General features: G+C 39.9%; 1 protein-coding gene across 1 annotated transcript; it reads right to left on the bottom strand.

Annotated features, from left to right (window-relative positions):
• Nucleotides 1–1,182: 1,182 nt before the first annotated feature.
• On the bottom strand, nucleotides 1,183–22,147 carry rad21b (RAD21 cohesin complex component b). The gene is made up of 14 exons (XM_061742115.1): nucleotides 22,034–22,147; nucleotides 18,748–18,948; nucleotides 18,156–18,285; nucleotides 17,475–17,574; nucleotides 9,947–10,053; nucleotides 8,752–8,961; nucleotides 8,540–8,662; nucleotides 8,278–8,406; nucleotides 6,777–7,000; nucleotides 6,542–6,692; nucleotides 5,062–5,207; nucleotides 4,790–4,990; nucleotides 4,065–4,148; nucleotides 1,183–3,227 (listed from the first exon to the last, which is right to left on the bottom strand). Exons 2-14 carry the CDS (start codon nucleotides 18,889–18,891, stop codon nucleotides 3,036–3,038), a joined length of 1,941 nt encoding a protein of 646 aa, XP_061598099.1. The 5' UTR covers nucleotides 18,892–18,948; nucleotides 22,034–22,147; the 3' UTR covers nucleotides 1,183–3,035.
• Nucleotides 22,148–22,334: the final 187 nt, after the last annotated feature.

Below are 22,334 nucleotides of genomic sequence, written 5' to 3'. Positions count from 1 at the left end.
CTATCTGGCATGATTTCTGAACTGTCTTGTAGTGTGTAAGATTGCAACACATTTGAATTTATATTTCCATCTTAATATACAAACAGTTTGACTGATGATCCATTGTATGAAATATCATGTGGCGCGACCATTAAAATAACAACCATTTTTGTATAAAACTGAAAACTTGTAAAAAAAAAAGATGTCAAGATGTTAAGGAAATTAATTTATTTTAATATAAATCATGGTTGCACCACATGACCTTTTTTAAGGCTAGTGCCAATTCATCTTGACAAAAAACTCTGAAATCACTTAATTTAAAATTTTTATATGAATTTATGTGTACACAACATTCTTAATGTTTGAACTACTGCAACAGATATTCTTTTTTTTATTATTTTAAAATTGACCTGTTGAAAATCCTTATTCGTCATTGACCCACATGCAGATATGCCTTGGTCCGTCTGTGGAGAGTCCAGTAGAAACATGCTACGCTGGCGGAGGAGAAGAAAAGCAAACTTAAAGATGTACTCCACGTTTCGTCTTTCTCTGGTTCTGTTATGGGAGGAATCATTCTAGGGTCACTATTATAGTATTATTATTATAGTATATGATAGCACCAAAAGCCACCCGTCAACACTGCTTTTTACCTTTATTTATTTATTTAATTAAAAAAATGTAATTAGTTAAATTGTATCTTTTTTAAATCTGCGTTGTCTTATTGTTTAAATATTTTCATTGGTTGAACATTAAAATATTCACATGTTCACATGGATATTGTGCTTTTAATCTTTTTTCTTTTCAGTTTTATGAATACGTTTACTTCCTATTGTGTCAGATAATGTCCTGGCATTTTTTTTAAAAAGTTAACATGTCTCAAAATAAGGCAATGCACATGGACATTTTTTAATAAAAAAAGTGTCAAACCCACTTTTTTCTAGCTGGTTGGATATTATATATATATATATATATATATATATATATATATATATATATATATATATATATATATATATATATATGTGTGTGTGTGTGTAATGCTTAAAGACCCCAACAAATCCTTTTTTTTTATCACTTTGCCATTAAAAATACAGGATAGTTATGAATAATGCGACTCTCACTCCTGGTGGGTTTTGCAAATGTAATTCCAGTTAATGAATCCACATTGGACTTTTTTAATTATTTTCTTTTTTATTGCTTTATTATTTAAAAAAACAACTTACAAGAACTGGACTAAAATTACTCTGAGACAACATCTTTACAATTGAAATGATTTGTCTTTGCTCATTTACAACAAGTTTACAGGCACATAGTTTAAAATACTCTCAGACATTGCAGCTGTGCAGTTACATGGGTATCAAAAACAGTAAAGTTCTACAGAATTAGATACACAAGGAGGAGAAATGTGGACACAGTGACTTAATGATCTCCCCATTTGCTCTTCATGACCTGTAATATTTTCTACCCAGACTCAATTTACTAACACATCATTCTGTAGAATAGTAATCAAATCTGCTTTCAAATAAAAATGTTTAATTGTATTAAGTTTCATAATTCTGTATATGTCAATAGTAAATAAGCAACAAAGTACCATTAAACCATTAAATGATTAGGACTATGCCTCACCATGTTGTTGCCCTGATGTAACTAAGTGATCAATCTCATACATAAAAGATACGATAAGGACGATCTAAATATGTATAACAGATATATAATCATTTTGAACGGTTAAAAAAGGCTGTTTCTGGACAAGGTGCACAAGATAGCATGCATGTTGGGCAGACAGCTCATGCTCTCATCACCCCCTAGGCCCAAGCTATTTTCTCTAAGCTGTATCCTATTTCTGTTGTATTTGGCAATACCTTTTTTTGCAGCCTGTGTACAAAAGTCACGATACTTAACTGTTTCATGCTAATGATAGAACTGCACCTTTTATTGTAACATTTACATTAAGTAAATAAATGATCCAACAAAAGGTTTCTTTTTGTGCTTAAAGGAAACCTATTATGGCATCTGATACCTATTTTAAACAGGCCTTGAATGTCTTAAAAACAAGCTTTTGATTGTTTTTGCTAAATAAATTAGAAATTCAGCCTCTAAACCATGTCTTTATCTTCCCATTCTCTAACCTCATTATCTATGCGGGATTCTGAGTGGGCGGGGCTATGATAATGAGGCTCTGTGCTGATTGGCTGCCTGAATGACGCAATACACCGCTACGGAAAAATGGCAGAAGCTCCGGCCGGCGGAGTTGAGGCTGATTTATGGTTCCGCGTTAAATCAACGCAGAGCCTACGCCGTAGAGTACGGTGTTGGCTCTGCGTGGATTTAAGGCGGAACCATAAATCAGCCTTTACACCGTGTCCTAACTGCATGCGATGCGAGCGAGCGTCAGCGACAAAATCAATTCCATCCATCTGTTTGCTTTATTTTCTATTGGACTGTCCTAACTGGCTGCAGCGCAGCGCGACGCAGCGCAGCGCGACGCAGCGCAGCGCGACGCAGCGCCGTTTTGAGCTGAACATTTGTCGGACGCCCTGCTTCTATTTTCTTCCTGCCGCTCACGTTGGAAGCCGGTTAAAAGCGCTGTATGAAACGGTCATGGATGAGGAACGGCTGATCCAGTTAGTTGAAATGAGAAGTTATCTCTATGATTCCTCCTCATTTCACTACAAAAACCTCAATAAAGTGGCAGCTGCTGGAGGGAGATGGACAGAGAGACGATGTCACGCAGTGCTACGATAGTTGGACGCTCATGCAGTTACACGGTGTTTAGTTGTGGGCGTAGTTTGCATTTTAGTTACGTAACGACGGGAGCAGAATCTTATTGGCTCGTAGATCCACATCACACTGGACGGCTCATCCGGGCGGCTGTACAGACACTGCAGAATTTGGTTGCGTTCCTCCTTCTCTGAGTTGGCAGGTTGAGGGGAGACCACTTTATATATGTTAAAGCAAGAAAAAAAGTGTTTTTCATAATAGGTCCCCTTTAATGTTTTGATGTAGAAAACCTCCTCATGTTTGTCCCCCGTCCCCCCAGAGCAGAGCAGAGTGTTTCAGATGATGTGGAAGCGAGGCCCTGGTGTGGCTACGATGTCGCTGTAAGGCTCCTCCTGGACCAGCTCCACCGCCTGTTGCTTCTTCAGAACCAGGAAACTGTAGAATTTGGCCGCCGCCTGCTTCCTGTTGTTGTTCCTGCACAGATCCAGCAGGCTGACGGACTGGGTGCCTGTTTTGGCCATCACCCTCTGCACAGAGACAAACAGAGTCAGGGGGGAGAAGGCTCCAGAATGTACCGCCTGCCTTTGAGAAGCGATCTCTGAAATAACATCTACTGACAGAAGGGCTGACCTCTACAAGAAATCAGTATCAGCTAGAGCAGGGGTCGGCAACCCAAAATGTTGAAAGAGCCATATTGGACCAAAAACACAAAATACAAATGTCTGGAGCCGCAAAAAATGAAAAGTCTTGTATAAGCCTTAGAATGAAGACAAATGGCGAAAGGCGAAATGTTGAGAAAAAAGTTGAAATGTTGAGAAAAAAGTCGAAATGTTGAGAAAAAAGTTGAAATTTTGAGAAAAAAGTTGAAATTTTGAGAAAAAAGTTGAAATTTTGAGAAAAAAGTTGAAATTTTGAGAACATTCGAAATGTTGAGAAAAAAGTCGAAATGTCGAGGAAATAGTCAAAATTTTGAGAAAAAAGTTGAAATGTAGAGAAAAAAGTCGAATTGTCGAGAAAAAAGTCAAAATTTCGAGAAAAAAGTTGAAATGTTGAGATTAATGTTGAAATGTCGAGATTAAAAAGGAAATGAAAAAGGAAGAAAAAAAAGAGTAAAAAAGGAAAAAAATAAGAAAAATAAGAAAAAAAAACAAAAAAGAAGAAAAAAAGGAAAAAAAAGAGAAAAAATCAGGAAAAAAAGGAAAAAAAAGGTCAAACATTTTTGAAAAAGCTCCAGGAGCCACTAGGGCGGCGCTAAAGAGCCGCATGCGGCTCTAGAGCCGCGGGTTGCCGACCCTTGAGCTAGTGTATTGTTGTGTCCTCACCTATTTCCTTATTAAGCAGTTAAGTGATGAAACATATTCTACCTGCAGACCATGAAGCATCTGCTGGGTTCTTTTGTTCCACCTCCTCTCCTCCTGGTCCTGGTCTCCTCCCTGTGGCTCCTCCTCCTGACCAACAAAAGCATGATTAGAAACACTGATAAAAGTCTGGTATGGTATAAGTAAGAGATGTCGCCATTCTCTGCTCATTTTCTCAAATAAATATTGAATGACGAGGAAAAAAATGTTATATGTCGTAAAAAATGTCGTATTTTCTAGACTATAAGCTGCACCTGCATACAAGCCTCATCCGCTCTATTTAAAAAAAAAAAAGATATCCAAGCCGCAGATATTTATGTTGTTAGATTAGATATTTACTACATGTACAGAAGGATTTTGAACTGTAAATGATGTACATGTTTGTACCTAAATAGATCCTTTCCTAACAGTGTCTTTTAACACGGCAGCAACTTTGCTGATTAAAACGGGACAGAACCAAGAGAAAATAACCAGTATTTATTTATCTATTTATCTGTTTGAAATCTGCTTCTACCTACTTCTATCTGCTAAAGAAGAAGTAGCGTATTCTTCTTTGCATTTATTTTGTCTTAGTTTTGATTCTAATTCCGGTTAGAGCGCCCCGAGCGGTGGAAGAAAAATCCACAGAATAGCTGCACCTTTGTATAAGCTGCATGGTTGAAAACATATGAAAGAAGTAGCGGCTTATAGTCAAGAAAATACGGTAATTTTCTTTTATTGATCTATTTCACCTCTTCATCAGAGTCATCCTCATTCTTCTTCTTGTCCTTGTCGGCCAGCAGGTCCAGCTCTATGAGCTGGCTGATGTGGGTGGTTTCCTCTGGGGGCAGACTCACGGTGGACGCCTCCAGCGGCTGGGAGACCAGGGCAGCTTTGGATCCCTGCTGCTGCTGCTGCTGCTGCTGCGGCTGTTGTTCATCCAGTGCACCCATCTAGAAGGAAAAGGAAGATCAGGCATGCAGTACAGCGAGAAAGTCCAAATGTGCTGAGCAGCTGTGCTCACGGGCAGGGCTGGCTCCGTGTCCTGGGATTTACGCTTCAGGCCTCGTTGGGAAGACGGCGGCGGCATGACCGACTCGTCCAGCGTTGTCCGACTCCCTTCCACGGCTGAAGTCTGCAGAGCACTGGCCTCTTCCATGATGGTCTGGTCTACACGGCAAATGCATATATATTGTAGTTCCACAAATGATGGATTCCTAAGTTCAACATAAGTTCTTTCACAATTTATATATATAAAAATTAAGGGGAAACCTAAACTTCAAATCTTTATTTGTGTGTACAACAAAAATAAGTTTTTGTGTATCAGTTTGTGGAATTAAACTGGAATGATTTGAATTTGGAGTTAAAAGAATGTACAAACATAAAACAATTTAAGAAGAAATATAAAGACATAGTTGATTTGAGGTATAAAAGTGAAGACTGTGTTTAAAGATCAGCAGCTGTGTGTGTTCTGCTATTTCGCCATGTTGTCTTTGTATGTTTGTATAGATATACGTATTATATTTATATCATAGTCATATTATATTTATATCATAGTTATATTATATTTATGATAGAGCTTACATTTGGTATTAAACAGGTTATTTTTTGTAAAAATTATATATATTTATTTATACAAATTGTGTATAGTGTAAAAAGTAAATACAGGCATATAATTTATGTTTAGTTGTGGAAAGGGGGTGGGATTAAATAAGTTTATACTTCCTCCCACTCCTTTTTGAACATGTAACTGAAATGTGTTTTTTGATGTGTGTTTTTTTTCTTTATGAGGTGGAATGCCCACCTACGGAAGAGTATTGGGGCCAGGCAGGAGAAAAATACAAATAATATTTTAGAGGATGAAGATTTTTTTTCATTATGCACTTCGAGAAAAAAGTGGAAATGTCGAGAAAAAGTTGAAATGTCGAGAAAAAAGTCAAAATGTCGAGAAAAAAGCTGAAAAGTCGAGATTATTGTTGAAGTAGAATTTAGAGAAAAAAGTCCAAATGTTGAGAAAAAAGTCGAAATGTTGGGAAAAAGTCAAAATTTCGTGAATAAAGTCGAAATGTTGAGAAAAAAGTCGAAATGTCGAGAAAAAAGTCGAAATGTTGAGAAAAAAGTCGAAATTTTAAGAAAAAAGTCGAAATGTCGAGAATATTGTTGAAGTACAATTTCGAGAAAAAAGTCGAAACGTTGAGAAAAAAGTCAAAATGTCGACTTTATTCACGAAATTTCAACTTTTTTCTCGAAATTGTATTTAAACATTAATTTCGACATTCCGACTTTTTTCTCGACATTTCGTCTTTTTTCTCGAAGTGCACAATAAAAAAAAATCTTCCACTCTCAAATGTTTTTTCTCTTGTCTGGCCCTCATACTCCTCCGTACCCACCTGTATTTGTTTCTCTTATCTGTTTTTATTGTTTTTTTTATACATGTTCGAAATAAATAAAAACAAACGAACGAACGAACGAACAAGTGATAGAAATATAAATGAATCCCCTGCCTATAATCTGCTGGGGGCCTGTGGTTTCCTCTCGCGGCACCTCTGGGTTCTCCAGATCTTTGAGGAACTCATCTAGACTGTCGGCCTCTCCGCCTTTCCTCCTCTTCCTCAGCTCGTCTGGTACCAGTGGTGTCAGACATCTGGTAAACATCTAGTAAGAAGACAGTTGAGACAGCTGACAGAATGTTAAGGGGGAAAAAGGTGTGAGTAAGCGTGATCTCTGCAGCTACGGCACCTTCAACAGCCTGGCGTTCCAGAGCGGCTGAGCCGGGAGGGAGAAGAGCTTCTCCACTCCCCCCGTCTCCTTCCACATCATGAGTTTCTTGGTAGGAGGAGCCAGATCCAGAGTGGTGACGATGTCGGAGTAGTCAGAGAGTTGTGCACGGATAGTTTTACTATCCAGCTCCTTTACGCTGTCGACAATCAGCTTCCTCTTACGTTTGGCCTTTGTCTCCTTCACTGCAAAGGTCATGACGATTCAAATCAAATAGAACATACTTGATGCAAACACAGACAAGAGCATCTCATCTTAGGTGACAGGCCACACATAAACACTGACTACGTTTACATGCAGTCAAAATTGGGGTTATTGCTAATATTCCGGTTACTGAAACATTGGGAATATTCCGTTTACATGGTAATTAATCATTCAGGATATCTGGATCAAACCAGCGACGCACGGAGAACGTGATGACGCAATTCCCGTCATTTCTGCTTCTTCTTCCTGTATCCAAATTCAAAACAAATGCTGCTTCAACTTTTCTCTCACCTTCTTGTAAATCTTCTATCCCGGTACTTTCTACCGTCTACAAATGCAGAAATGTTCATATCCTTCATTACATTTATGAAGTGATTAGTCTCCTCCTGGTCTTGGTTTCTCCGTGTTTAGAAGAACTTCCTGGACTCAAAAGACTACCGGTGCGTCCGAAATGCCATACTAAAAAGTATATACTAAAAAGTATACTTAAATTCGGCACACTTTTGAGTAAATATCCGTAGTGTGCATTAATTCGGACGTAAGAGCGCACACGGCACTTCCTGCCGTTGGGAGTGGGGGGGTTGTTACCATGGTAACAGTATCAGTAGCAGCACCGCTCTTTCCCGTTTATTCTGGCCGAAACAAGATGACATTATATAATATTATTAAATACGAATTTTATAATATTAATATTATATAATAATATTATTATACTTAATATTATACTTATGTCATATACGTATCACTTAGCAACCAAACGCTGCTGCATTGCATTGTGGGAAGTTCCTGCTCAGCTAGTGTCCATCAATCCACACTAAAAAAAATTTCCGGAATGAGTATCGATAGAGCTACTATTGAGTACGTACATGTACTAATGTTTCGGACGCACTAAAAAATCTTGCATACTCATTTTGCTACTCATTAGGTTGGAAGTAGGGGATTTCGGACGCAACCAAGGATTCCTTGTGAACAGAGCATGCGCAGAAAACAAATTCCTGTTCCGTTTGATGGGGATATTCCGTTTGGCGTTTACATGACCCAATATTCAGGTTTTAAAAGGAGGAACACAGGGGTCATATTGGGGTTTTTAAAAACCGGAATATGAGCAAATTGGGGTTATTCAAAGGGGTTATTGGTGTTTACATGGCCGTGCAAATTCAGGTTATTACCAATATTCAGGTTTTAAAAGGGTTATTGATGCATGGAAACGTAGTAATACTGTAGAAGAACCGATGTTCACTTAGAGCGTCTGTATCACCTGTGATGTCGATGGGCTCCAGGGCGAAGGTTTCCTCCTCGTTGTGGACGAGCGGAGTTTGCTCCGTCTGGTCCGTCATGGCGGGAAGAGGCTCCGTCGGGGCCGAGTCAGGACTGTCCGGAGCTCCCGCTAACACCACACACACACAGACCTTATTGGATCTGCTTTTTGTGATATAGACGCCGCTGTGGAGAAAAACAAGCTAATCCAAACAAACTGAGTTATGTCCAGTGTCTGGTGCTGAAGAATGCAGGTGACTGACCTGAGAGAGCATCAAACTCATCCTCCTCTTCTCCATGTTCCTGGGGCATCATCACACTCTCTGCGATGGGAGGAGGGTCGTCAAAGATGCCACCGCCATCCTCATTACTCAGCAGTTTGTCTACTACACAGAAATAAGAGGAACACCATCACTTGCAGATGTAAGACAACTCAAATCCGCATGTACTTCCCTGAATTCACGTCAAACCCTACCCAGCATCCCCCCCTCGTTGCTCTCCATTGGGTTGTCTCCGAAGTCGTCTTTGTACTGGTCGTCATACTCCAGGTGGTTGGCCTTTTCAGCTATCTCATTAGCCCCCCCCTCCACCTCCAGCAGCAGGTTGGAGGCTGACGCCCCCATCAGGTCCACTTCAAACGCACTCTCCTCCCGCATCATCTCCCGGTCATCCATCCCGAAGTCAGCTGCACAACCACACAGGGAGGTCTTTAGAATGCAAAGCATGTAATGTGAGCAACTGAAGTAAATTAGACTATCAATTAAAGGGGAAAAGAATGTATTTAAACTGACTGCTGGTGAAGACTTGCAATGGCAAAAAGATAAATGTACTCAGTACTGGAGTTGAGGGGGGATGAGGGGGATGAGGGGGGGATGGCATCCCCCCCTGAAATAAAAACGGTCCAAATCATCCTCCCCTGAAATAAAAACGGTCCAAATCATCCCTCCTGTAAAACTGCCATCCCTCCTTTCCATCCCTTATGTCATTTCATCAATGAATGTGGTTTTACTGCTATTTCAACATTTAGAGTCATCACCAGAAAAATAACACCACAAAAATAACTTATTTGACAATTTTCACCTGTTTCAGGTAAATTTCCACTTGAAATAAGTAGGAAAATCTGCCAGTGGGACAAGATTTATCTTCTTATTACAAGCAAAAACATCTTGTTCCAATGGCAGATTTTTCTACTTATTTCAAGTGAAAATCTACTTGAAACAGGTGAAAATTGTTGTTTTTTCCAGTGATGAGTCTTGTTTTAAGTGTAATGAGATTTATTTTACTAAAATGAGACATTTTAACTAAAAATAAGACAAATATTCTTGTTAAGATTGTGAGTTTTTGCAGTGATCCATGTTACTTATCCTGTGAAGGACAGAGTCATATTGATAAGTTCAGAAAAGTGTTTTTTATTGTTGTGTTTTGATGTATTTGATGTAAGTCCAGTGGATATTTAAAGCTTACAGAAGGCTGCATTTAACTGCTGCTATGTCATTCCTGCAGTATTTCTGCAGCTGTTTTGGTCACTGCTATTATTTGTAATATATTATATTATTTGTAATCAGCACAAATTATCTGTCCCCATATGATAAAATCCACCATCCCCCCTGATTGTTTTTTACAACTCGAGTACTGATTATACATAAACAGAAATAAGGTGCAATCCCTACCAAAGTCATTGTCCTGCAGTAAGTTGAGATTCCCGACCTCCTCTCTCATGGTGATCTCCTCCACTCTGCTCTGGTTCAGGTTGAACTGATGAGCCACATCGATATCACTGGACAAAACACCAACAAGACAAAAGATTTTCTTTACTGGACAGGCTTGCTCGACGTTCGCAAGCAGATATACAGTATTTCAATGCAGTGCATGTCGATTCATCTGTTTTGTCTTTTCTTTTTTAGCTTTTTTAAATAATAAACATTCTTCTAGGTGTATAAAAATGTGTCATGAGTGGAAGTGGAGAACAGGTATAGCGTAAAACATACATGGCACAAAAATATCTATGAATAACAGTAATCTAATGCAGAAGAAATACTTCTGAGAAAAGTGAAATGAGTACGACGAAGTACTAGGGCCAAACTAAGACAAAAAAAAATGGAAATTACGAGAATAAAGTCATAATAATATGCGAATAAAGTCGTAAAATTACGAGAATAAAGTCATAATATTTTGAGAATAAAGTCGTAATATTACGAGAATATAGTCGTAATATTAAATATATTATAAATATATAAATCTAACTTCACAAGATGCTCAATATTCCTCATTTAAACACAGTGAGAAGATGCTCTTCCTTCCCTTCCTTCCTTAGAGTTCTCATAAATTATATTCTCATAATATTACGACTTTATTCTCATAAATTACGACTTTATTCTCGTAATATTACGACTTTATTCTCGTAATATTACGACTTTATTCACATAATATTACGACTTTATTCTCATAATATTACGACTTTATTCTATTATGACTTTATTCTCGTAATTGTACGACTTTATTAGGGCCCGAGCACTTGCAGTGCGAAGGCCCTATTGTATCTGTAGGAATTCTTCGCGTTATTATTATTAGGGCCCGAGCACCTTCAGTGCGAAGGCCCTATTGTATCTGTAGGAATTTTTTTTCTTTTTCTTTTTCTTCTGACAAAAGGAAGGCTATTTTGCCCCCCTAAACGTGCCCAAAAAGTCACCAAATTTTGCATGCAAGTCAGGCCTGCCGAAAAATTTGATATTTAATGGTTTACATTAATGGGCGTGGCAAAATGGCTCAACAGCGCCCCCGGGAAAACTTTGTGACTCAAGCCCCACAATACGGTTTGACGTACATGCACGAAAATCGCTACACACCTGTATCAGTACACAACTTAAAGAAAAGTCTCTTAGCGACATGGCCGAAACCGAACAGGAAGTCAGCCATTTTGAATTAATCGTGTCACTTTGGCGCAATTTATGCCATTCCTTCGGCAGTTAATACGGCCCGAACCGTAACGTGCCCCCAAGTGTGTTATACATCAAAATGTGCGTCTCCATCCTGCGACAACACGCATTACTTTTCTCTTTCAAAAGCGTTACCGTGGCGACGCTAGACGCCAAAAAGCGCGCCCACTCTTCATCTGGTCTGTTCAGACCGAAAAAACTTTGCGCCTCAAGCCCCAGAATACGGTGTGACGTACATTAACGAAAATCGGTACACACCTGTATCATGTCGCAACTTAAAGAAAAGTCTCTTGGCGCCATGGCCGAAACCGAACAGGAAGTCGGCCATTTTAAACATTCTGAATTAATCGCGTAATTTTGGAGCAATATGAGCCATTCCTTCGAGAATTAATACGGCCCGAACCGTAACGTGCACCAAGGTGTGTTATACATCAAAATGTGCGTCTCTATCCTGCGACTACGCGCATTACTTTTCTCTTTCAAAAGTGTTAACGTGGCGACGCTAGACGGCAAAAAGCGCGCCCCCCTTCATCTGATTGGTCCATATTTGATAGTTCCCCAAAAGTCACCAAATTTTGCATGCAAGGCAGGCCTGGCGATAAATTTGATATTTAATGGTTTACATTAATGGGCGTGGCAAAATGGCTCAACAGCGCCCCCCGGAAAACTTTGTGCCTCAAGCCCCACAATATGGTTTGACGTACATGCATGAAAATCGGTACACACTTGCATCATGTTGCAACTTAAAGAAAAGTCTCTTGGCGCCATGGCCGAAACCGAACAGGAAGTCAGCCATTTTTAATTTATTGTGTAATTTTGGCGCAATTTATGCCATTCCTTCGACAATTAATACGGCCCGAACCGTAACGTGCACCCAGGTGTGTCATACTTCAAAATGTGCGTCTTCATCTTGCGACTATGCGCATTACTTTTCTCCTTCAAAAGTGTTACCGTGGCAACGCTAGACGCGAAAAAGCGCGCGTCCCCTTCATCTGATTGGTCCATATTTGATAGTTCTCCAAAAGTAACCAAATTGTACATGCAAGCCAGGCTTGGCGATAAATTTGATATTTCATGGTTTGCATTAATGGGCGTGGCCTAACGGCTTAACAGCGCCCCCTAGAATACTTTTCTCTGCCATAACTTTTGAATGGTTTGGCATAAAGAGTCGTGGGTGGTGTCATGGGACTCTGTAATGAGTCCTTGACCTTCATTGGCCTGAACTAGCCCCGCCCCTTCTTCTGATTGGTTGTCCCTTTTTTCTGCTATAACTTTTGAATGGGTTGACATAGGAAGTCGTGGGTGGTATCGTTTCTGATATGCTTATGGGGGCGGTGGCCGTGAGTGCGAGGGCCCGTTCATCGCTGCTTGCAGCTTTAATTAGGGCCCGAGCACCTTCAGTGCGAAGGCCCTATTGTATCTGTAGGAATTATTTGTATTTTTTTTATTATTCTTATTATTTTTCTGACGAAAGGAGGGCCTTTTTGCCCCCCTAAACGTGCCCAAAAAGTCACCAAATTTTGCACCCAAGCCAGGCCTGGCGAAAAATTTTATATTTAATGGTTTGCATTAATGGACGTGGCAAAATGGCTCAACAGCGCCCCCTTGAAAACTTTGTGCCTCAAGCCCCACGATACGGTTTGACGTACATGCACGAAAATCGGTACACGCCTGTATCATGACGTAACTTAAAGAAAAGTCTCTTGGCGTCATGCCCGAAACCGAACAGGATGTCGGCCATTTTGAATTAGTCGTGTCATTTTGGCGAAATTTATGCCATTCCTTCGGCAGTTAATACGGCCCGAACCGTAACGAGCACCCAGGTGTGTTATACATCAAAATGTGCGTCTCCATCCTCCGACACCACGCATTACTTTTCTCTCTCAAAAGCGTTACCGTGGCGACGCTAGACGCCAAAAAGCGCGCCCACCCTTCATCTGATTGGTTCAGACAGAAAAAACTTTGCGCCTCAAGCCCCATAATACGGTTTGACGTACATGAACGAAAGTCGGTACACACCTGTATCATGTTGCAACTTACAGAAAAGTCTCTTGGCACCATGGTCGAAACCAAACAGGAAGTCGGCCATTTTGAACATTCTGAATGAATCACGTAATTTTGGAGCAATATATGCCATTCCTTCGAGAATTAATACGGCCCGAACCGTATCATGAACCCAGGTGTGTTATACATCAAAATGTGCGTCTCTATCCTGCGACTACGCGCATTACTTTTCTCTTTCAAAAGTGTTACCGTGGCGACGCTAGACGCCAACAAGCGTGCCCCCCCTTCATCTGATTGGTCCATATTTGATAGTTCCCCAAAAGGCACCAAATTTGGCATGCAAGCAGGGCCTGGCGATAAATTTGATATTTCATGGTTTGCATTAATGGGCGTGGCAAAATGGCTGAACAGCGCCCCCCGGAAAACTTTGTGCCTCAAGCCCCACGATACGGTTTGACGTACATGCACGAAAATCGCTACACACGTGTAGCATGGCACAACTTAAAGAAAAGTCTCTTAGAGCCATGGCCGAAACCGAACAGGAAGTCGGCCATTTTGAATTAATTGTGTAATTTTGGCTAAATTTATGCCATTCCTTCGGCAATTAATACGGCCCGAACCGTAACGTGCACCCAGGAGTGTTATACATCAAAATGTGCGTCTCCATCCTGCGACACCACGAATTACTTTTCTCTTTCAAAAGTGTTACCATGGCGACGCTAGACGCCAAAAGGCGCGCCCCCCCTTCATCTGATTGGTCCATATTTGATAGTCACCAAATTTTGCATGCAAGCCAGGCCTGGCGATACATTTAATATTTCATGGTTTGCATTAATGGGCGTGGCCTAACGGCTCAACAGCGCCCCCTAGAATACTTTTCTCTGCCATAACTTTTGAATGGTTTGACATAGGAAGTCGTAGGTGGTGTCATGGGAATCTGTAATGAGTTCTTAAGCTTTGTTGGCCTTAATTAGCCCCGCCCCTTCTTCTGATTGGTTGTCCCGATTTTCTGCTATAACTTTGGAATGGTTTGACATAGGAAGTCGTGGGTGGTGTCGTTTCTGATATGCTTATGGGGGGCGGTGGCCGTGAGTGCGAGGGCCCGTTCATCGCTGCTTGCAGCTTTAATTATTATTATTTTTCTGACGAAAGGAGGGCCTTTTTGCCCCCCTAAACGTGCCCAAAAAGTCACCAAATTTTGCACCCAAGCCAGGCCTGGCGAAAAATTTGATATTTAATGGTTTGCATTAATGGGCGTGGTAAAATGGCTCAACAGCGCCCCCTTGAAAACTTTGTGCCTCAAGCCCCACGATACGGTTTGACGTACATGCACGAAAATCAGTACACACCTGTATCATGACGCAACTTAAAGAAAAGTCTCTTGTAGTCATGCCCGAAGCCGAACAGGATGTCGGCCAGTTTGAATTGGTCGTGTCATTTTGGCGAAATTTATGCCATTCCTTCGGCAGTTAATACGGCCCGAACCGTAACGAGCCCCCAAGTGTGTTATACATCAAAATGTGCGTCTCCATCCTCCGACACCACGCATTACTTTTCTCTCTCAAAAGCGTTACCGTGGCGACGCTAGACGCCAAAAAGCGCGCCCACCCTTCATCTGATTGGTTCAGACAGAAAAAACTTTGCGCCTCAAGCCCCATAATACGCTTTGACGTACATGAACGAAAATCGGTACACTTATTTATCATGTCTTTACTTAAATAAAAGTCTCTTGGCGCCATGGCCGAAACCGAACAGGAAGTCGGCCATTTTGAACATTCTTAATTAATCGCGTAATTTTGGAGCAATATATGCCATTCCTTCGAGAATTAATACGGCCCGAACCGTATCATGAACCCAGATGTGTTATACATCAAAATGTGCGTCTCCATCCTGTGACTACGCGCATTACTTTTCTCTTTCAAAAGTGTTACCGTGGCGACGCTAGACGCCAACAAGCGCACCCCCCTTCATCTGATTGGTCCATATTTGATAGTTCCCCAAAAGGCACCAAATTTAGCATGCAAGCCAGGCATGGCGATAAATTTGATATTTCATGATTTGGATTAATGGGCGTGGCAAAATGGCTCAACAGCGCCCCCTAGAATACTTTTCTCTGCCATAACTTTTGAATGGTTTGACATAAAGAGTCGTGGGTGGTGTCATGGGACTCTGTATTGAGTCCTTGACAATAATTGGTGAAAATTAACCCCGCCCCTTCTTCTGATTGGTTGTCCCGATTTTCTGCTATAACTTTTGAATGGTTTGACATAGAGAGTCGTGGGTGGTGTCATCAGATTCTGTATGGAGTCCTTGACTTTCATTGGCCTGAATTAGCCCCGCCCCTTCTTCTGATTGGTTGTCCCGATTATCTGCTATAACTTTTGAATGGTTTGACATAGGAAGTCGTGGGTGGTGTCATTTCTGATATGTTTATGGGGCGGTGGCCGTGAGTGCGAGGGCCCGTTCATCGCTGCTTGCAGCTTTAATTAGGGCCCGAGCACCAGCAGTGCGAAGGCCCTATTGTATCTGTAGGAATTTTTTTTTTTTTTTTTTCTTTCTTCTGACAAAAGGAGGGCCTTTTTGCCCCCCTAAACGTGCCCAAAAAGTCACCAAATTTTGCATGCAAGTCAGGCCTGGCGAAAAATTTGATATTTGATGGTTTACATTAATGGGCGTGGTAAAATGGCTCAACAGCGCCCCCCGGAAAACTTTGTGCCTCAAGCCCCACAATACGGTTTGACGTACATGCACGAAAATCGCTACACACCTGTATCAGTACACAACTTAAAGAAAAGTTTCTTGGCGACATGGCCGAAACCGAACAGGATGTCGGCCATTTTGAATTAATCGTGTCACTTTGGCGCAATTTATGCCATTCCTTCGGCAGTTAATACGGCCCGAACCGTAACGTGCACCCAGGTGTGTTATACATCAAAATGTGCGTCTACATCCTGCGACACCACGCATTACTTTTCTCTTTCAAAAGTGTTACCGTGGCAACGCTAGACGCCAAAAGGCGCGCCCCCCCTTCATCTGATTGGTCCATATTTGATAGTTCTCCAAAAGTCACCAAATTTTGCATGCAAGCCAGACTTGGCGATAAATTTGATATTTCATGGTTTGCATTAATGGGCGTGGCCTAGCGGCTCAACAGCGCCCCCTAGAATACTTTTATCTGCCATAACTTTTGAATGGTTTGACATAGGAAGTTGTGGGTGGTGTCATGGGACTCTGTAATGAGTCCTTAAGCTTCGTTGGCCTTAATTAGCCCCGCCCCTTCTTCTGATTGGTTGTCCCGATTTTCTGCTATAACATTGGAATGGTTTGACATAGAGAGTCCTGGGTGGTGTCGTCAGATTCTTTATGGAGTCCTTGACCTTCATTGGCCTGAATTAGCCCCGCCTCTTCTTCTGATTGGTTGTCCCTTTTTTCTGCTATAACTTTTTAATGGTTTGACATAGGAAGTCGTGGGTGGTGTCATGGGACTTTGTACTGAGTTCTTAAGCTTCGTTGGCCTTAATTAGCCCTGCCCCTTCTTCTGATTGTTTGTCCCGATTTTCTGCCATAACTTTTGAATGGTTTAACATAGAGAGTCGTGGGTGGTGTCATGGGACTCGGTATTGAGTCCTTGACCTTCATTGGCCTGAATTAGCCCCGCCCCTTCTTCTGATTGGTTGTCCCGATTTTCTGCCATAACTTTTGAATGGTTTAACATAGAGAGTCGTGGGTGGTGTCATGGGACTCGGTATTGAGTCCTTGACCTTCATTGGCCTGAATTAGCCCCGCCCCTTCTTCTGATTGGTTGTCCCGATTTTCTGCCATAACTTTTGAATGGTTTGACATAGAGAGTCGTGGGTGGTGTCTTTTCTGATATGCTTATGGGGGGCGGTGGCCGTGAGTGCGAGGGCCCGTTCATCGCTGCTTGCAGCTTTAATTCTCATTATATTGTCACTTTATTCTTGTAATTTCCAATTTTTTTTGTCTTAGTTTGGCCCTAATACTCTAAAACACTATTATACAGTGCAAGACGTAGATAGCCGGGTTATTACGCGGTCAGCTTTAAACCACAAAGTCACTCTTGTGATTAGCTTCTCTTCCTCCTTCCCTGATCTCTCTATGCATCACACAATAAAGTAGATATTAAAACATAAATCAGATTTCCTTCTGCACTGCACAGGCTGTAATATGAGTCCGTGCTACGTGCTATATTTGAGCTTATTTTTGTCATCAGGACGTGGTAAATAAAAGGAAGGCTCACTCTAAGTCTGGCAGCGGCTGGTCAAAGTCGTGGAACTCCTCCGGTAGCGTGATGGCGTTGTAAGCTGCCTCTCTGTTCTCCTCGGGAAGATCCACCACACCTGAGACAACGAGAACAACACTCTCATCCTGGGATGTGGCAATGAGCCGGAAACAGATCTTTTTTTTTACATTTACAGGTGTAGAGTGAGGTCAAATATGTTTCTCTTAATTTTACCGGCTAACTCAGGGGTCGGCAACCCAAAATATTGAAAGAGCCATATTGGACCAAAAACACAAAAAACAAATATGTCTGGAGAAAAAAAAAAAAGAAAGAAAAGTCTTGTATCAGCCTTAGAATAAAGGCAACACATGCTGCATGTTTCTATATTAGTTAGTTAGTTATTTTCATTATGCACTTCGAGAAAAAAGTTGAAATGTCGAGAAAAAAGTTGAAATGTCGAGATTAATGTTGAAGAACAATCTCGAGAAAAAAGTCGAAATTTCGAGATTAAAAAGGAAAGTAAAAACAAGAAAAAAAGAGGAAAAAAAGAAGAAAAAAAAGGAAAAAAGGAAAAAAAGAGAAAAAAAAAGAAAAAAACAAGAAAAAAAAGACGGCAATTGTCTGGAGCCGCAGGTTTCCGACCCCTGGGCTAACGTATTGAACAGTTTTCTATAAGGAATTTAATTCTTGATTTCCAACCTGGTCGAAATGCCATCTTAATCTTAATGAAAGCCTCGTTGCAATCTGCCAGTAGATACTTGGCCTTCCTGTGGTAGATCCTCACCACCCCCAGCAGCAGATGTCCCGATGTTCGTAAGGCCATTTTTACCTGAAAAAGGAAAGAAATATGTACAGTTTACCCAGATGTCACTTTAATTCAGTCTAAATAAACACTCCAATTGTTTGGTAATCTTTCTTCAAAGTCATTACAGGACTGTCTCAGAAAATTTGAATATTGTGATTTTTTGTAATGCAATTACAAAAACAAGAATGTCATACATTCTGGATTCATTACAAATCAACTGAAATATTGAAAGCCTTTTATTATTTTAATATTGCTGATCATGGCTTACAGCTCAAGAAAACTCAAATATCCTATCTAAAAAAATCAGCAATATTAAAATAATAAAAGGCTTGTAATATTTCAGTTGATTTGTAATGAATCCAGAATGTATGATATTTTTGTTTTTTTAATTGCATTACAGAAAATAAAGAATTTTATCACAATATTCTCATTTTCTGAGACAGTCCTGTAGGTGGGAGTGTGAAAGTAGACGAGCTAATAAATGACCTTGGGTGAGATGATGCTCTCCACGCTGCTCTCCAGATTGCACTCAAACACGTGGGCCTTGGTCAGCTTCTTGTCCCAGTGGGCCGCCAGCCAGATTTTGGCCAGCGGCCCACGTTTGCTGAGGACAAAGTGAGCATAAAACATCGTCTCGGCACTTTCTCAGCACGGGGGAAAAGGGGAAGGGAGGGGGAGGCGTCAGGCCTGCAGGAAGGAAACAATAAGAAGAGAGAAACAAGACTGAAATCACAACAATTCAACAACAAGAGCAAGGAGCTGAATTGTGAAGGATGGTGGTAATTAGGAGCGTGGAGATCTGCAGGTCTTCACTATGCTCTCCCTAAATCTTACTGCTCCTACTCTAATTACATTTTCAAACAATTACACAGCTCAAAACGATCATCTCTGGATTTCTGCTCCCTGCTAGGCTCCGACGTGGTCCATGAAATTCACATAGATTGGCTGCAAAGGCGAGTAAATTCAAAAAAGATGGAATTATTATTCTGATGGAATAAAACAAGAAAATCCATGATTAATAATGATATTCGATGAAGCAGAGATTTCAGTCCTGGGAAGGTCTTAAAATATAATATGATTCATTTTCATTCTCATCAGAGCTTTTAGAGAGCGTTTATGTTCTATGGATGGAGGCATTTCTCTGGAAAAGATCACACATACTGTACAAAGGTAAAGCTCACCTACACACTGTTGCATGTGTTGAAATTCTGGGACATTGTCGAACTAAAAACTCTACAAATCATATTCAAAGCGAGAACTGATTCACTTCCAGGCAATTTACAGAAAATGTTTTGTGACAGGGAGGGGGGTTATAATTTAAGAGGAAATTGTAATTTCAAATAACACTGTGTTCATTCTAAAAGGAAAAGCATGTGTATCTCAGTTGTTGGAGTGGATTTATGGAATGGGTTGGGTGATGGGTTGAAGCAATGTACAAATATAAATCAAAAAGGAAGTTGTGGGAAGTTATTTGATTGAGGAGTTATGTTAAGGAAAGATTGTGTTTGTTAGCTGGTTAGGTGCAAAGGCTCAACCAATGGGAAAATCTGTAGCCTAATAGTGTAAATTATCAGCTATTTATTATTAATATTTATGTTTAATTTATAATAGAGGTAACAAAGGGGCAGGGTTAAATACGTTTTACTTCTACCTGCTCCTTTTCGGACACTGTTTTTTTTTCCCTGTTTGTATTACGTTTTTGTTGTTGTTGTTGCTTTTTTCTGTATGTTTTGAATTTGTTTAAAAATTTTATATGTTTTCCTTCTGTGTTCGAAATAAACAATTCAATCAATCAATCAATCAATCAAATCAAAACTTTTTTAACTACTTCTCCACTTCTTCACAATTCAGTGGCCACAGTGAATCATCCGATCAGTTTATGCACATTTACTCATCATTAACATCCCTATCTATGAATCTATAAACAGACTGCTCATGTAAACGCAGTCTGAAGATGCACCAGGAGAAAAGAGATGCACACATGTTACTTTTTTTGACCAACTCTGATTTATATATTTTTTTATGTAGTGTCACTTACACGGTTGGAATTTGACAAAATAAAAAGACAAAATCCAAAAGCCGAATAAAGTATCAGATACCTCTGGAGCGCTTTTTGGAAACATCTTTCACTCTCATTTGAACAAACTGAAAATAAATTGGTCATGGTCAAGCTTTTTAGTCCAGTTTTTTCTCAGCTGAAAATTATAAGCACGTATTCTATCAGTAAAGAAAACAGAGGTATCTCCTTGAAGTTTTGCCTTTGTACATTATCCTTATCCACACCCTGCTGCACAGATGGCTTCTGTTGATGAAAATGATATTGCATGTTGTTATATACCTAGCTACGGTTAGATAGAGACATTGACTAGATTTAATCTCTTGGTTATAAGTTATTGATCAGTGCAGTCCACCTGCTTTGTACAAAAAGACCTCCTTGTTTAACTGTTCTCTGTAAACACACTCATATAGTCTTTCTTTAACTGATGGTAAAGAACTTCATTGTTGAGATGTGTGGTATTTTTTCTCCAGTTATACCAGCTTTCTGCAACAGTATAAAACTATGCATTTTAGGCTAAGTTCACTTAAGTGAAAGATGTAGCAATCAAAACATCAAGAAGCAAAGAAAAAGGGCTAAAGAAAGAGATGGAAAGATGTGGAAAGTTAAGCAACATGGTGTCCAATTGGGACTGTCACTTCTTGGTAAAATTAATATTTTAAAGATGATGTTAGTTCCTAAAATTAATTATATAACCAATGTGCTACCAATATGGCTTACAGTTTAAGATTAAAAGATTCCCAGAATATTCAAATTTTTTGAGATAGGATATTTGAGTTTTCTTAAGCTGTAAGCCATGATCAGCAATATTAAAATAATAAAAGGCTTGCAATATTTCAGTTGATTTGTAATTAATCCAGAATGTATGACATTTTATTATTTATTTAAGTATATATATATATATATATATATATATATATATATATATATATATATATATATATATATATATATATATATGTATATATATATATATATATATATATATATATATATATATATATATATATATATATATATATATATATACTAGCAGCTATTTATTATTAATATTTATGTTTAATTTATAATACAGGTAACAAAGGGGCAGGGTTAAATACGTTTTACTTCTACCTGCTCCTTTTCGGACACTGTTTTTTTTTTCCCTGTTTGTATTACGTTTTTGTTGTTGTTGCTTTTTTCTGTATGTTTTGAATTTGTTTTAAAATTTTATATGTTTTATATATATATATATATATATATATATATATATATATATATATATATATATATATATATATATATATATATATATATATATATATATATATACTTTAGTTTAGTCAAGGTAAATCATGTTTCCCTGGTGTACAAAAAACAGATTTATTTTCAGGCAACATTGTAAACTGAATCTGTCTGAATGATAAATAAATGAAGCTGCCCTGTCTGATATTAGACATTTATTAACCGCAGGACATGGTGAGACAGTTACACCATCCTGATGGTCGTTTTCTGCAGAGAAAGGGAGGGCGGGCTGTATGATGACTGTCTGACCCCTTAATGTCCTTTTTAATGACATGATTGACCGTTTCAGTAACGACCGAGCTCCCAACAGGTGATGATGATGATGATGATGATGAGGAGAAGCAGAATGCGTGTTTTCCCCCTGACATAATGGCTGTCTGCACCCTCGTCCTTCCCCCTCTCCCCCGGTCATAAGGCTCATAAACATCTCACCGGTTAGTCGCTGCTGCTCTGCCGCTTCAGCGCCGCTCCATCGCCGCTGCCGCTGCCGCTTCTTCCCCGCCAGAAGAACAAGATGGCGCTGCGGCCGCAGTGGTGCTGATGCGGGGAGGGAGGGAGGGAGGGAGCAGGGCACCTGGGCATCCTCACCCTCATCCCAAACACTACTGTTTGAATGTTAAAACACCCAAAATGAAAGAAAGAAATGCTTATGTGGCGCAAACTAGTGGTAACATTCAAGAACGGGGTAAAAAGAAGCCACCAATCATCTGGAATCAGACTTTATTATTATTAT

This window comes from Cololabis saira, chromosome 15 (assembly GCF_033807715.1).
Source record: "Cololabis saira isolate AMF1-May2022 chromosome 15, fColSai1.1, whole genome shotgun sequence".
In the NCBI taxonomy this organism is placed as follows: domain Eukaryota; kingdom Metazoa; phylum Chordata; class Actinopteri; order Beloniformes; family Belonidae; genus Cololabis; species Cololabis saira.
This window is presented reverse-complemented; position numbering and strand designations above follow the sequence as displayed.

Coding starts and splice junctions, on each gene's coding strand:
- rad21b (XM_061742115.1), bottom strand. CDS start 18,891: ATGTTTTATGCTCACTTTGTCCTCAGCAAACGTGGGCCGCTGGCCAAA. Junction 8,663..8,751: donor CAACGAGGGGGGGATGCTGG/GTAGGGTTTGAC, acceptor ATTTCTGTGTAG/TAGACAAACTGCTGAGTAAT. Junction 6,693..6,776: donor GGAACGCCAGGCTGTTGAAG/GTGCCGTAGCTG, acceptor TCTTCTTACTAG/ATGTTTACCAGATGTCTGAC.